This window comes from Marmota flaviventris, chromosome 10, assembly GCF_047511675.1.
Source record: "Marmota flaviventris isolate mMarFla1 chromosome 10, mMarFla1.hap1, whole genome shotgun sequence".
NCBI classification, from domain to species: Eukaryota; Metazoa; Chordata; class Mammalia; order Rodentia; family Sciuridae; genus Marmota; species Marmota flaviventris.
In genome coordinates, this window is record NC_092507.1 from 87372929 (window position 1) to 87388379 (window position 15451).

Below are 15451 nucleotides of genomic sequence, written 5' to 3' on the forward strand. Positions count from 1 at the left end.
CTTGACCTTACATCGCATTAGCATTTAATGGTTAATATTTATTTAAGTGCTCAGCATATGATAGACACTCTTAAACATGCTTAAAAGATATATTGCCCCATTTAATGTTCATGATCCTATTAGCTATAAAACCCCAAATTCTCCATTGTGCAGATTTATTAAACTGTAGAGCCATAATTTAAAGTCAGCACACATAATTCCAGAATCCATGCTCTTAATGTTATACTGCCTCCCTACTGAAACAGTTCAGCTTAAAAACCAAAAATATTTTTTAAATGTGGTGTTATAATTAAATGTATATTCGTGTTTTGAAGAAATGTTGAAAGATAATCATTAAACAAATTATTCATTTTTCAGAAATGTTAAGACACCAAAATGAAATGCTATCTATAGCATAAAAAATAAAAAATATTCCAACATAACTCATAATATATTCAATTTATTAACAGCACCATCGAGAGTGAAATAAATGTGTTTATAATGTGGAATAAAGGTGCAAGGGGCAGGGGTGCTGGGCAGACAAGATAAAGAGCTGGGCATATCAGGGCAAAGAGAATTCAGAGAGAAGCAACAAAGAGTGGTCCACGTAGTGCTAGAAGCAAGAGAGAAAACAGTGCCTTCCAGGAAAAAAATCTGATTCATTCATCTATCAAATTTTATTGACAGAAGAAACAAACCAGGAGATTAAGTGCTGGTTTAATTAACTCTGGAAAGTAGACTAAATGAGTAAGACTAAAGGCAAAGGAAATACTCTTGAGTTCTGTACTCCAATTGATTTACAACTGACACCATTATAGATGTACACTGGAACTGAACAAGTGAATAAATGGATAACACGGTGGAAGCCAGGCATCTCATTATTAGAGTGGAATTTAGAAATAAAATAAATAGGAGATTATAATAATCCAAGTAGTGATGGATCAAAGTTGGAAACTTCAGTAAGAACTGATATTCGATTTGATATAAATTGTTACATATAGAAATATTTATGGATATGTGTGTATAAACACATGGATCAGCATAGACATATGTATTTCTTTGCTGTCAGCTAAGAGGGTCTAAAAAAATGACACCTCAGTAGCAACAAGTATACCTAGCACACAGGTCTTGGTACCTGAACCATTCTCCAATAAAAGGCATCAGAACTCCTTGGAGAAATGACTAATTGTAGGGCAGGGGCAGAAAATATACAAGCTGAAGTCAAAAGCATCATGTAGTTCCAGAAATAAGGGAATAAAGAGGGTACAAGGAGGGAAGGGCATGGAGAAGTATCAAGGGAACAAAATATATCAAATTATGCTATGTCCATGTGTGAATATACCACAATGGATCCTGCTTGTAATGTACTAATTGACATAATAATAATAATAATAAAAAGATTATTAGAGTCAGCAGATCAGGAGGAGGAGGGGAAGGAAAAGAGAGGTGCAGGAGAAAAGAGTGGTCAATGATGTTATATGCATGTCCAAATATGGCATAATGAATCCCCACCATTATGTATAGTTATAATGCATCAATAATAAAATTTTTTTTAAGTTAGAAGGGTATGTTCAAAGGTGTATAAAATTCAACTGAAAAGGTTCCCTCTGTCCAAAGCTGGAATAATTGGAGCAATAAATAGTATTGACTTTATATCTATAGTATAAAATAAACATCCATACATTCATATTGACATAAATGACTGAATAAATTAATAAATTGAGAAGAAACAAACCTCTTGTGTAAAAGAATACTAAATGCTTTATGTAGATAACTTTGCCCTCAGAGAGGTATGCATAGTGATTTCTTCCAAAGAGTACCCTATTCGTGGGAGGATAAAAACAGTAATTTCACTGTGCAAGAGTTGATGAACACCACACAAGACATTTGATCAAGGTTAACAACAATGACAAATCATGTTAGTAGCAAGTGCCCTTGAGATGATGTGATGAAAAAAACACTTTACATCTGTAATCTCTCCCCTACTGTTTTACAACCTCAGTCTAATCATGAGAACATCAGAAAATTCTAACCAAAGGGCATGTGATGTAATATCTAGCCAGTATTCCTTGAAACTTTCCTCACCAAAAATGAGGAAAGTCCAAGAAACTTAAGAGCCAAGGAGAACCTAAAGAGACATGACAATTAAATGTACTGTAATAGGATCCTAAAAGACAAAAAAGGACATTTGGGGAAATCTATAAAATTTTAATAAACTATAAACTTTGATCAATAATAAGGTAGCATTACTCTTGTTTACTGTCAAATATTGGTTCATTAATTCTTATAAAAATAAGGCAAACTGGGCATAGGCTTGTATGGGAACTCCATACACTTTCTTAATTTTTCTGTATCTAAAACTGTTCTAAAAAACAAAGTCTGCTTTAAAAGTGAAATACAAGCTGGTCAAAGATTTTAGGAATTTTATGTACAGCTGGAATTTTCCCCATAAACCTAATTTTTAAAAATCATTTATAATTTTTAATCCTTAGGGTAAATTTGAATATAAAGCTTAATGAATTATATTAATTAAAAAAACAACTATTTGATAATTGTGGATGTTAAGTTTACTTAGTTAAGCCAATATAGCACAGTGGTTAAAAAGTACAGCCTTTGGAACCAGACTCCCTGACTTCAAATTCTGCCTCCATGGCTGAGAAACTTGGGCAAGTTACTTAATCTCTCTGTGCCTACTTTCCTCACCTATAAAGAGAAGACAGTGAGGGCATGGAGTTGTGGTTCAGCAGTAGAACACTAGCTTTGCAAGTGTGAGGCACTGGGTTCGATCCTAGCACCACATAAAAACAAATAAAGGAATTGAGTCCATACACAACGTAAAGAGAGAAAGAGAGAAGACAAAAAGGGTTACTTCATAGAGTTGTTAGAGTAAATGAGTTAAAACACATAAAGCACTTAGAACAGTGGCTGGAACATAGTAAGCCCTCTATCAACATTTGCAGTTCCTATTATCTTAAGCAACAGAAGATATAGGTTACAAAGTTTGGCTCTGAAACAGAATCCAGCACTGAAATAAAAGAAACTTTTGGGAAAATAATACAACTTGATAGTAAAAAAAAATCTGTAAAACACTCCAGACTTTCAATGTTATCCCAGTTTTGCACCGACAAGTCTCTTCGTTATACTAGGAAGCTAGTCTATGATAATATTTCTGGCTGTTTACCAAAACCAAGGTTGAGTGATGATCATCACAGAGAATTGTACTGGATTCTTTTTGAAACCTAATCTATGGTAGTGCTAAATACTCCCCAAAGGCCCATACTGGTTCTCAGCATGGCACTACTGGAAGGTGGTGGAATCTTTAGAAGGAAGGCCTGCATCACTGGAGATATGTCCTTAAAGGAGACTGTGGGATCCCAGTCCATTCCCTTTCTCCTCTCCTCCCCTCTCCTCTTTTGTTCTGTAGCTCGACTTGTTCTACCATGCACTCCCACAATCATATGCTGCCTCTCCACAGGCCCCAAACCATGGGGGTGTTAAGTTGATAATAGACTATGAATCAAAATAAACTTTTCTTTATAGATATCATTTAATGACCCAACGCTGATTAATAGTCTTCAAAGAGAAAATAGTCATTTCTAATATTGACAATAAAATCAACAGATATTAATATACTTGAGGAATACTCAAGAATATATTGTTTTATTTTGAAGTCTCACCAAAAGAGATTGATTTTAAATGACTGTCAATAACCACCACCAATACTCAAAATTAGTATAAGATATTAAGTAAGAACTACAAAATACTAATGACCTAAATGTCTAGATAAACCAGGGTAATAAATTCTAGCCTTCTCAGAGTCAAGGAAATCAAATATATAGACATTAATATATGTTATATATTTTGAAATTATTAAATATCTTTAAATTTTCTCAGATTTAATGTCCAGTATAGTAGCTAATATGTAATAGATACAAAATACACAAATGAAAACTCTTTGGGACTCTCAGTAATTTTTTTAACAAGTGTTATGAGAATCGCTGCTATAAGTTTTCTTAAAAATAATTGCAAAACACTCTAATAACTGTCAGCAAAAAATACTTACTCCCCCTTTTCCTACAAGAAGTCTTCATAAAAAGATATTAAATTTGTTCCAAAACAAAAACAGTTACTTAGTTTTTTTTAGAAAAATGTTACAGAAAGACTAATAAATTGCATCATAAAATAAATAATTCCAATTCCTATGATTAAAAATATTTCTGAAGCCTATATAAATCAACCACAATGAACAGGTCAACTAAATAAAATGTTAATCACAGATTCATAAACTTTCCTATAAATTTGGGCAGAAGGGTCAATAACTAGAATATCAGTATATTCTGGTAATACTTTACCTGGGACTTCATAAATTAGCAAGCCCTCAACTATCTGTGCCATAAAAAGTAAAAAAATAATTTTTTTAAAAAATACAAAGGTTCTGTTTTTACCAAATATTCTTTTCCCCATAGATTTAAGTTCTCTTCAATGAAGCAAAATGCCTCTAAATTAAAACTATAACTTAAAAAAAGTTTCAAGGAGTTTAAAAAGCTTGTTCACCAGCACTAAATATTCCCTACCCTGCCCCCATAAAATAAAATAAAACAGTCACACAACTGAGTAAAGCAAGAGGCAGTAACTGTTTTTTCCCAATACTGAATAAAGTGACTGCTTAGAAGACAAAAGACTTAAAAATAACTGCACTAAAAATAACTGACTGACTAATAAATAACTGACTTAAAAATAACTAAGAAATCCTTGATCTACTAGTGCCTTGAAATGACAATATACAAAACTCTTGGCTTCTCTGATCTTAGTCATCATCAGTAAGAGAGAATTGGTAAGAATATTTGTTTTACCTTATGTTGTGAACATCAAATAAATTAATAGAAATGAATTGCTTATAGTCTTAATATACAAATAATGATTATTATTAGTAAATCTGTAAGCCATCCAAACTAAGTATCTTTGAAAACGAATATGCCTCAGGTATATTCAGTAACAAACATATTTATAGCCAAATCTCAATGTTTTAGTTAATGAAAAAGATACATTAAAGTTCCAATTTCATTTTATATGTGAAATCTAAATAAATTACTTGGAAATAAAATAGTCATTAAGCATATATTTTATAAAAATACTTCTATATCTGTCAATTTATAGTATTTAATTTTGTTCTATAATTAAGACAGGGTAATTTTTAAAGTCATAGTGGCCACACTGTAAATGTAATAAAGCTTAATTAATACTACAAAGGTATTAAAGATATTAATATAATAAAATTCAAACAAAGTCTTAACACCAATTATCTAGAACAATAAAAAAGTATCCCAATGTTTATCTACTGCCCCTGTAAGATGCTAACCTGACTTTTAATTATTGTTTTGCCTATTTGAGCCATTTATTTTCTGCTTCATTCAGCTTATCAAATGGAAACAGACTGGCCAACTCTGTTGTCTGGTTCTCATGTATTAACACAATACCACATCGTTTATATTGCAAACATTTCGTGGAAATATTTAAGTAAATAAAATTTAAAAATGTTTTCCTTTATTAAAAAAATACTGACAATACTTTTAAAATCAGTCTTGTTAATTCTGCTTAATCTAACTGAGGAGAGGAATGAAAAGACCAAGGAGGAAAAAAGCATCAGAACTCATCACTAGGAAACTCCTATTTTTTTTGCTATAATAATTTTTGAATTTATAGGAAATGAAACCTGAGGAATAGCAGCTTTATCCAGTTACCTAGGGACTGTAAAAACAACAACTGGTGACACTTTTAAACACTTGCTCTAAACTCATTTATTACCACAAAAATCCAGTGATGTACATAACTGTTATCTCCTTTTAACAATTGTAGAAACCCAGGCACAAAGGTTAGAGCTAACTAGCAAGTAGGGAAATGAGGATTCCAACCTCAGGTTTTCTGACTCTAAAGTTTATATTTCCTAGTATAATACATTGCCACATGGTTAAAGAAGTTAAAGCTTAATGACATATCCCACAATATTTGATTTAACTTCCACAACTATGCCAGTTGTTACTATATATATTATTAAATTTTGAAAACCATTCCAGGCAAGCACAGAAGAGGACTACAATCCCCAAGAACTGGTAGAGGTGTACTAAATGAGCTACCCGTATTTCATACTTCATTCTTCAAAGATTCATTTCACTTCTTTTTGTCTCTAAGTCATAACCTATTAACATTCACATTCATTTCTCCTAAGCGATACCTGTTAGAAATCACTTCTAAAGAGGATGACTTCTAGAAGACAGCACAACACATGAGGCTAGCAACTTAAGTTTTCGAAATTCCCACAAAATTTGTGGCACACTATGAGGCTAAATTAAGATTATCAGTGAGGTAAAATTAACACTGAAATTTTCCTGGGGAAAAAATTTACCTAACTTACTGTATATTCACCCTGGGGGTAATGGGGACGGACTTAGTTAATCTTAAGACAAGTAATTGAAAGTACAAATTTATGCAGAACCTTTCACAACAGAACATTTAATGGCATTAAGCTTTTCATTTCACTCCTACTATTTAATAAAATTTTCCTTAGAAAGTTAACATACTTCTTTCCACTAGAGTTCTATAAAATCTAGGATCTAGAATTTATCAGAAGCTATCACTTATAAGATCAGTTATGGTTTTACAAAATAAGCTTCTTAAAATTATAAAGCACTTTTAAAAATCCAGGAACTTAACTAGTTTATCTGAAACTGATGATGAATTTTTATCTCTTTCTTGCCTATTTACAAGACAAACCAAAAAACAATAAGGCACCATAATTAAAACAGTAAACTTTCACTAAAATCCATTTTACAATAGCATTACATAATCAAAACAAAAAACCTATAAGAAATATTAGACTGGTGTTTCTCCTTCTAATATTTTATAATGGCACTTAACACTTCCAAGCACCGAGTAGTAAAAAAAGAGAAAAAAAAAAGAAAAAAGAAATGAGCTATTCTGCACTATTCCTTCAAGCCTAATTTAAAAAGACTTACATCTTTAAAATACACAGACTTTGAACTTCCTTAATTTATACTTTACCTGGAAATGGGAAGATATGTCACAAGGTATACTTTTAAACTACTGAATAAGCTAGAAGAACATTTATAAATCTATTATTTGAAATTCGGAAGACATTTTTCCTCAGGGAACAACCATAACCCTGAACTAGTATTTACACTGCACATACATTAATCTACAGTATTATAATTAAAAACAAAGTATATATGCATAAGTGAATACCTCCAATGATTTAATAATAAGATGTAATTTTATCCCTGTAATTATTCATAATGTACCTTAATGACACTGGATGAGATATAAAACTTCAAATTCTATATCTGCTACATGTTTAAGACTTCAGGGCAATCTCACCCTGCACCTAAGCAGTAGAAAGAGAATCACCAAACTACTTATCCTATTGAAATAAGAATGGAGTGATTTCATAAGTCTTCAAATCTCTCATAGATAGCTATTGTGAAAATTTATCATCACAAAAGTCATGAGAACATTCTAGAGCCTGGGGAGGAGAGGGGATACCTTATGATATGTATTTTATAATTTGAAAATGAGTACTTGACTGTGTTTTTCAGCTTCAAACTGAAAAGTATTCAAAATGATATATAATCTCCAACTTGAGTCAAATTCTGATTCATAAAATCATAAGACTGACAGAACCTTGTCCAAGTAGCTCATTCTTAAGAAATGATTATATGACTTAAGACATATTCCAAAGCAGTAGCAGAACTAGGTCTAGAACCTGGATGATACGATTCTCTGGGAAAGTTTTTTCTGCCATCCTTTACTGCCACTAAATCACTACATAACCTAGCTAGAAAAGTACCTGATGGTTCAAATCAAGAAGGGAATAAAACTGACACACTCCAGGAACAACTCAAAAAAAGGGGATTTTAAATGGACTTCTGTTTCTATTGGGAAAAAAAAAACTTAAACATTTGCTTATTGTTATCAAACAACTTTTCTAGGTTTTTAAAAAATGCTTAGAAATAAAACGAATATTTACAATGCAAGAACTCATCTCAGTAGTCTCAATAATTATGAAGACCAAATGTCTCCATCAACACTATCCAACAGAAATTTCGGAAATAATGGAAATTTTCTGTATCTTTACTCTCTAATATGGTAACCACTAGAAACATGTACTACTTAGCATGTAAAAGGTGGCTACTGCAACTGAGCAGTGAAGTTTTTACTTTAAACAGTCATGTATATCTAATGGCTACCATATCGGATGGACAGTGCAAATTTAGACAATCCCCAGAGAGTACAGAATTGGCTAGTGAAAAATGAAAACACAGCAGTGCTTTTATAGAGTGCCTGCCATGCAAGGCAAGTGCAATAGGCTAGAAAGAATATACCATTCTGTATTAATGACTTCTGGGGCTCCAAATAAGGTCATTATTTATCAGCAATAAAAAGCTGACAAAGATCATACAATCTTAGTTATACATACACCTTATTGGTAAAATGTGGCTAAAAGTACTTGCCTTTATAGGTACTAAATGAATAAATTTCTTTGCATATGCAGGTATTCTGTAAAATGGAAAACACCATGTACAAATGTAGAGCTTGAGTATCCCCAAAATGTTTGGAACCAGAAATATTTTAGATTTTGGAATTTTTCAGGTTTTAGAATACTTGCATAGACTTCACCAGTTCAGCATTCCTAATCTGAAAATCCAAATGCTCTAAAATTGGAAACATTTTTTTCTATTGCCATGGTACTCAAAAACAGCTTTGCATTTTAGAATTGGGGGTCTGGAATGATCATTTTTACAACTCATTTGGGTAAATGAAAATATGACCATAAACCAATCACAAAGCTACTTATCTAAGTCTATCCTCAACAGTAGGATTAAACACCTGAGGCAAAGTCAAGTGAATTTGAGTATTACTGCCTCATTATAACTAAAGTATACATTAAAAAAGGGTATTCTGATTAGACCAAAAGGCGATTTGTCTATCCACATTTTTTATTCTTAAAGGTTAACTTTTCAGTTTTTTTAATAGCTAACAAATGTGAATTAAAAGGTAATAAACAATGCCAGAATTTTGAAGGCAGAAGACAAAGCACTGGCAGCGTCTCTGGCAAAATACTGACAAGGTTCCTTCACACCAAGAGAACAGTGAAACAGCTCTTTGCTGTCTGGCCACTGTTTATTGCTGTAGTGGTAACTACAGAAGTCAAGGAATAGTTCTCAATACACATGGTCCACGTCTATAGAAATGTATGTAATTAATACTACCTCAAAGAGTTACAGCATTTTAAACATTTTAACTGTTTGCCTGAAGATTATATTTTATAATAACTCTATTAAGTAAATAAGAAATAATCTGATATTCTAAGAAGCTGAAAATCATGCTCAAACTTAAACACAAGCATATTATTATATAGCAATCTCCTGATCTTTTATAATGGGGTTCATTTATGTTTGTATATACTTCCTCACTTAAGGAAAACAAAAACAAAAAGGTTCTAGCCAAATTAATTAAACAGTAATTTTCAGATATGGACAACAATTTTCCAAAGACAGAGAAAACAAGTTCTTACAAAATTCAAAACTCATTCTGACATGGTATACATGTATCTTTTAAAACCTGATTGATAAACCAAGCATTAAAATCAATCTCATTAGTATGAGAATTGGTTATCAAAAAAAATTGTTTTCCACAGTTTTTAAAAATTAATTTACAAGCTTTTTAATTACTGATGACACATCTGTTATTTAAGTACTGGAATGCTTATTATTAAAAGGATAATGTCCATACAAATTTTTAAACTTAAATTACAGTGAATAAATTTTTCCCCCTGTATATCCTTTTATCTGAAGGGTGGTCTCCTTCTGTATCTTGTTACCATTTTTCTCTTTACTCACTGAGGATCAGCTTCTTATCCTCAGTTCTTTCCTATATCTGAACTGTCTACTCAAAAATTAAAACTCAAAATTTTTTTGCCAATAAGGAGTGGTTCAACTTGTTTTAAATTACCACTATTTAAAATCTGTGAAACAAGGGATACCTATGTAAGATGAGGATGTTAAAAGGTATATAATTCCTAAGGAAAAAAACAACAAACACAAATTCTAACTAAAAATCCTATTTATATTATTAAAAAATGTACTTCCATTAATATATTAAGTAGCATCATGTTTTACCCTAAATTGAGGTAAATTATTTGTCATTGAATGCATTATTTTAAATTTCACCTTAAAAATTAACCCAGTAATAAAATGTACATCAAAGAGAACAAAATTTACTATAGGCAAACTTAAAAATAAGTTTTAAATGATTAAGCCAGTTAAGAAGAAATCTTTATTACAAAACTATACTCCTTTGAATAAATGGCAGATGTATCATCATACTAAGGAATTTGTTACCAATATAATACTTAATATATTTAGGATATTTTCCATAACAAGTTATCTTATTTTTATAATAAAGCTTGTGATTTTTTTAACTTTTTTTAAAATTGTAGTTGGACACAACTACATACATACAATAAAATACCCTTATTTTATTTATTTATTTATTTTTATATGGTGCAGAGGATCAAACCCAGGCATTCCACCACTGAGCCACAACTCCAGCCCCCATAACAAGTTATCTTTACCACAATTTTTTTTTAGTTGTAGATGAACATGATACCTTTATTTAATTTATTTATTTTTATGTGGTGCTGAGGATCCAACCAAGTGCTTCACACATGCAAGGAGAGGATTCTACCACTAAGCCACAACCCCAGCCCTCTTTACCACAATTTAATCATCCATTTTAGACTTCAAAATGAACCTGCTGAAATTAACAAGAGTGTGATCAACCTCTTTCTGATAATATTTACAGTCTGGAGCCAGATGTGGTGGCATGCCTGTAATACCCAAGGAGCCCAAGCACCAGGATCTCAAGTTCAAAGCCAGCCTTAGCAACTTAGCAAGGCCCTAAGCAACTTAGTAAGATCCTCTCTCAAAATAAGTAACAAAAGAAAAAAGGGTGGGGGGACTGGGAATGTGGCTCAGTGGTTAAGTGCCTCAGATTCAATCTCTGGAACCCCTCCCAAAAAAACATATTTTACACATATGTGTGTGTGTATGTATGTATGTATGTGTGTGTGTATATACATATATATACATATATTTATATATATATACATATATATATGTATATATATACATATATTTATACACACACATCACACATAAGTGTGTGTGTGTGTGTATATATATATATACATGTTATATAAATTATATACATATTTTTTAATGTACTCTCAAAAGAGTAACGTATGATTGCTGCTGTAAGGAAAATTCAAACACTAAAATTTTGAGGCTTTGGGACTGGGGAGGTTGTTCAGTAGTAGAGTACTCACTCACCTTGCATGCATGATACCCTGGGTTCAAGCCTCAAGGCCAGAAAAAAATAATCATTTTTTTCTTTTTTGGAGGCTTCAATTCTAGTTTACTTATTTCAGGAATTTCAACTTAAACATTATAATTAGGTTAGAAATAAACTCTGAAATTTAGTATAAGCATGAAATGTGGTTTTAGATTCTGATTTTCAAAATGCATACCAGAAAATAACCAAAGAGATAGAGATAGAGAGAAAGAAAGATATATATACATTAAGAATAAAATATATATATATATGATTTGTTGAAATCTCACAAATTTCTATGAAGGCCCATGAAGTCTCATATAAATACAATGAAAGTGAAGAGTAATCTTCACTCATATAACATACATTATGAACATGAAAATGAACTGCTACTTATCACAAAAGTTCAGGAGCTCTGTCTTAACTATGTATTATCACTGATATCAAATTGGGACATTAAAGAAACACTAAAAGACTTAGGTACTATGATTAAGTCAGGGAACACATAACTCTTTACTTCAGGATAACCAAATCCTATTATCTATTTCTTTTTTTTTTTTTTTAAATATTTATTTATTTTTAGTTCTCAGTGGACACAACATCTTTGTTGGTATGTGGTGCTGAGTATCGAACCCGGGCCGCACGCATGCCAGGCGAGCGCGCTACCGCTTGAGCCACATCCCCAGCCCCTATTATCTATTTCTAAATAGACAAATTATGTGATTAGTCTTTAATTTAAGAAGAGGTTACAAATCAGCAAAACAGAATTAAGTTTGAATACTGGGGAATAAAATTCATTCAAGTACAGTCAGTTTAAATTCGACAACGATATGGAAAGCTGAATTAAGGTCAAAGCATCGACAATCTACATTGTAAACATTAGTTTGCTTATTAAAGACCAATCAATGTGCTGTATTGCCTTTAACAAGAAGGTTTAGATTCCAATGGTCTCAAATTATCCTGAACCAAACTGAGAGGAACCAAAGACTTCTTTTTCTTTTTTGGTACTCTTGTGTCCCCAGCCTTACCAATTTTTTATTTTATAGTGTACTATTATTTATTTTTTAATTTTTATTTTGCTTTTATTCATTTCCCCCTATTATTCTTATTGGTGCATTACAGTTGTACATTATGGTGGGCTTTGTTTTTACATATTCATACATACACACAATATAACAATATAGTTTGGCCAATATTTATGCCCCAACTGCACAATTATTTAACTATAAAATGGTTTACATTGTAAACATCAAACACATAGGTAAAAAACTAACCATAAAATAACTGAAACAGAACAATTTTACCATTGTATACACACTTATCTGTAGAGAGGCTAGCATTTAAAATTTTACAACCTATCCAGTAAGTATGCTAAGAGAAAAAAGTGAACAAACCAGAAAGAATAGCTTCCTTGAAAGATTGTAACATGTGGGTGACCTCGCTGATATCATTCAACACCTCCTTGATGTAGTCCTTCCTTGATGCTAAGTTGGAACTTATGGACTTATCAGCAGAAAGTTGACCTGATGCTGAAACAGACTTTTTCTTTGCCTTCTTCTTTCTGTGAGCAATCATCCTCTTATTTAAAAGTCAGAAAAACTGAAATCCTTAATGGGGCAAGAAACAAAAACAAAAAAGAATGAAACACAAATACTACATGAGCTAGGGAAACATATCAGGTTTTCACAAACTGCCCATAGTCTACCTTAGTATTCTATTTTTAATTTTTAAAAACAAATGAATAAAACACTGTACTATGAATTGTGGATTCTTAAAAGTGTCTGTAATCCTGACTATGTCCAATATGCAAACTATCATTCTTTTCATTTCACAAGTGAGGAACCTGGGTTTAGAGGTTTAAAAATATGTCTATGCTCTCTACTGCTAGATGATGAACTTCGAGTTAAATCTAGATCTGCCTTAACTTTCTCTTAATTCCTAAGGTATAGAACATTTTTTAATTGTAAAAGTTGTTTAAAATCCTCCTCCATCATTTACTATATGACCTCAGAAGATGTTAATCACCTCTTCACTTTAGTATGCTTATTTATAAAATCAGAAAATCATCCTGACAACACCTACCTGAGGAGCATATTTTACAGAATTAAATGAGACAGTAGTATAGAAGTATACATTGAGCACATAAAAGTAGTTGAATTACAGTTATTTTCTCTAGTGAGATACACACACACACACACACACACACACACACACACTGACATTCTGGGTTATTAAGTTTCATAAAGAACATTTTTGTTGAAAACAAATTCTAAGGATGCCCCTTAATCTGATGTATCCTGACTAAACAAATAAATGTCATATTATCAGAGTAATACTTCTGGTAATTTAAGGATGTTAAAGACAATGTTTTGGAATTAAAAACAAGTTAGATTTGAATCCTGGCTTTAATATTTTCTAAATGTGTGACTTACACAATTTACTCTCATGTTTGCATGGGGATTAAAAGGGATCACGAAATTTAGAAACTTTTATGTTAAAATATCTATTCCTGGCCCATTGGGACTCAAAGAGAATCTTAGTTTCTTTTTCATCCTTATTTTAACTTTCCAGAATTAAAAGACCCAATTTTTTAAAATTTCTTAAAATAAAAAAGGAAACAACTTGAGGAATTAGCACAAGCATGATCATTAAAAGATTTTTCAAATATTTTGTCTTAAATATTTGGATACTTTCAAAATGTAAAATGACAAAGGACTCCTATGAATTAACAGTAGAAAGTTTTATGCAATATTTTAATCATTGTAAGATACATTACTGTATCATGTACTATTACACCATGCCCAATTCCACAGATTTGGTTTATCCCTGTGATTACAGTTCTCTAGTCTGTCCACTTCTATTTCTGCCTCTCCCACACTAGTGAATTGTCATTTCTTGCCTGAGCTACTGCACTAATTTCCTAATGATCATTCCATAACCATTCTTGTCCCATTATAAATGTAGTAAGTAAACTTTTCAAACATAAAAGATACCAAACAAAAAGATACAAAGCCAGAAAAACACATTACAAGAAAACTGAGCCCAAATTCCTCAATACAGTATTAGCAAATTAAACCCAACAATACCATGGCCAAGAAGGCTTTGTCTCAGGATGCAAACTTAGTTTAACATTCACTAGAGAAAAACTATGTGACCATTTCAAAATGGTGTCATTTCTCTGCTTAAACCCTTCCAAAGGAAAAATGTCATGCTCTGTGAGACTGAGAGACATGGCTTTTGCCTGCCTCTGCAGTACCATCACACTCCTGGGCTCTAAACATTCCTGCCACATACACCTCCTTTTCATTCTTCTAACAGTATTTGTTTACTTTAACCCACAGTATGAAACAGTTTTACATCATGACTATTAATATATATATATATATATATATATATATATATATATATATATATATATATATATATATATATAAAATAAATATATATATGTGCTCAATGTATACTTCTATACTACTGCCCGGGTTCGAGCCTCAGCACCACATACAAACAAGGATATTGTGTCCGCCAAAAACTGAAAAATAAATATTAAAAATTAAAAAAAAACAGTAACCCAACATTGTAAAAAAAAAAAAAAACTTGACAATTTTTAAATAAGACAGCAAAATCTGTTCTCTCTCTCTCTCTCTCTCTCTCTCTCTCTCTCACACACACACACACACACACACATTAGGAAATTAGTGCAGTAGCTCAGGCAAGAAATGACAATAATATATATATTAGTATGTAATGTTGGTGTGTGGTATGTGTAAGAATCTTTCGTAAAACAGATTCTAGCTAAGGATCCATAAGATGTACTCAGAATTTTTTCATTCTATTCAATTTCATTTTTATAAATGCTGATTTCAAGTTACTAAATTGGCTTCATACATGCAATAGGGTCATGACACTATAGCTTGAAAAACACCTATTGTTCAACTGGGGGTCCAGTCTACATGCAGATCAACTTGCCTGCAATATTCCTTCTTCTTCAATCACTGACTCTAATCTCACTCCAAGATCACTTCCTCAGAGAAACTCTCCTGCACTACTCCCATGGTCCCATAAC

General features: G+C 31.8%; 1 protein-coding gene across 1 annotated transcript in view; it reads right to left on the bottom strand.

Moving 5' to 3' along the window:
• Nucleotides 1–12960, bottom strand: part of LOC114081411 (rho GTPase-activating protein 29-like) — a 59540-nt gene extending 46580 nt beyond the window's left edge. Inside the window, 1 exon segment of the mRNA XM_071618630.1 lies at nucleotides 12780–12960. Within this exon segment, the coding sequence (XP_071474731.1) occupies nucleotides 12780–12960 (181 nt within the window).
• Nucleotides 12961–15451: the final 2491 nt, after the last annotated feature.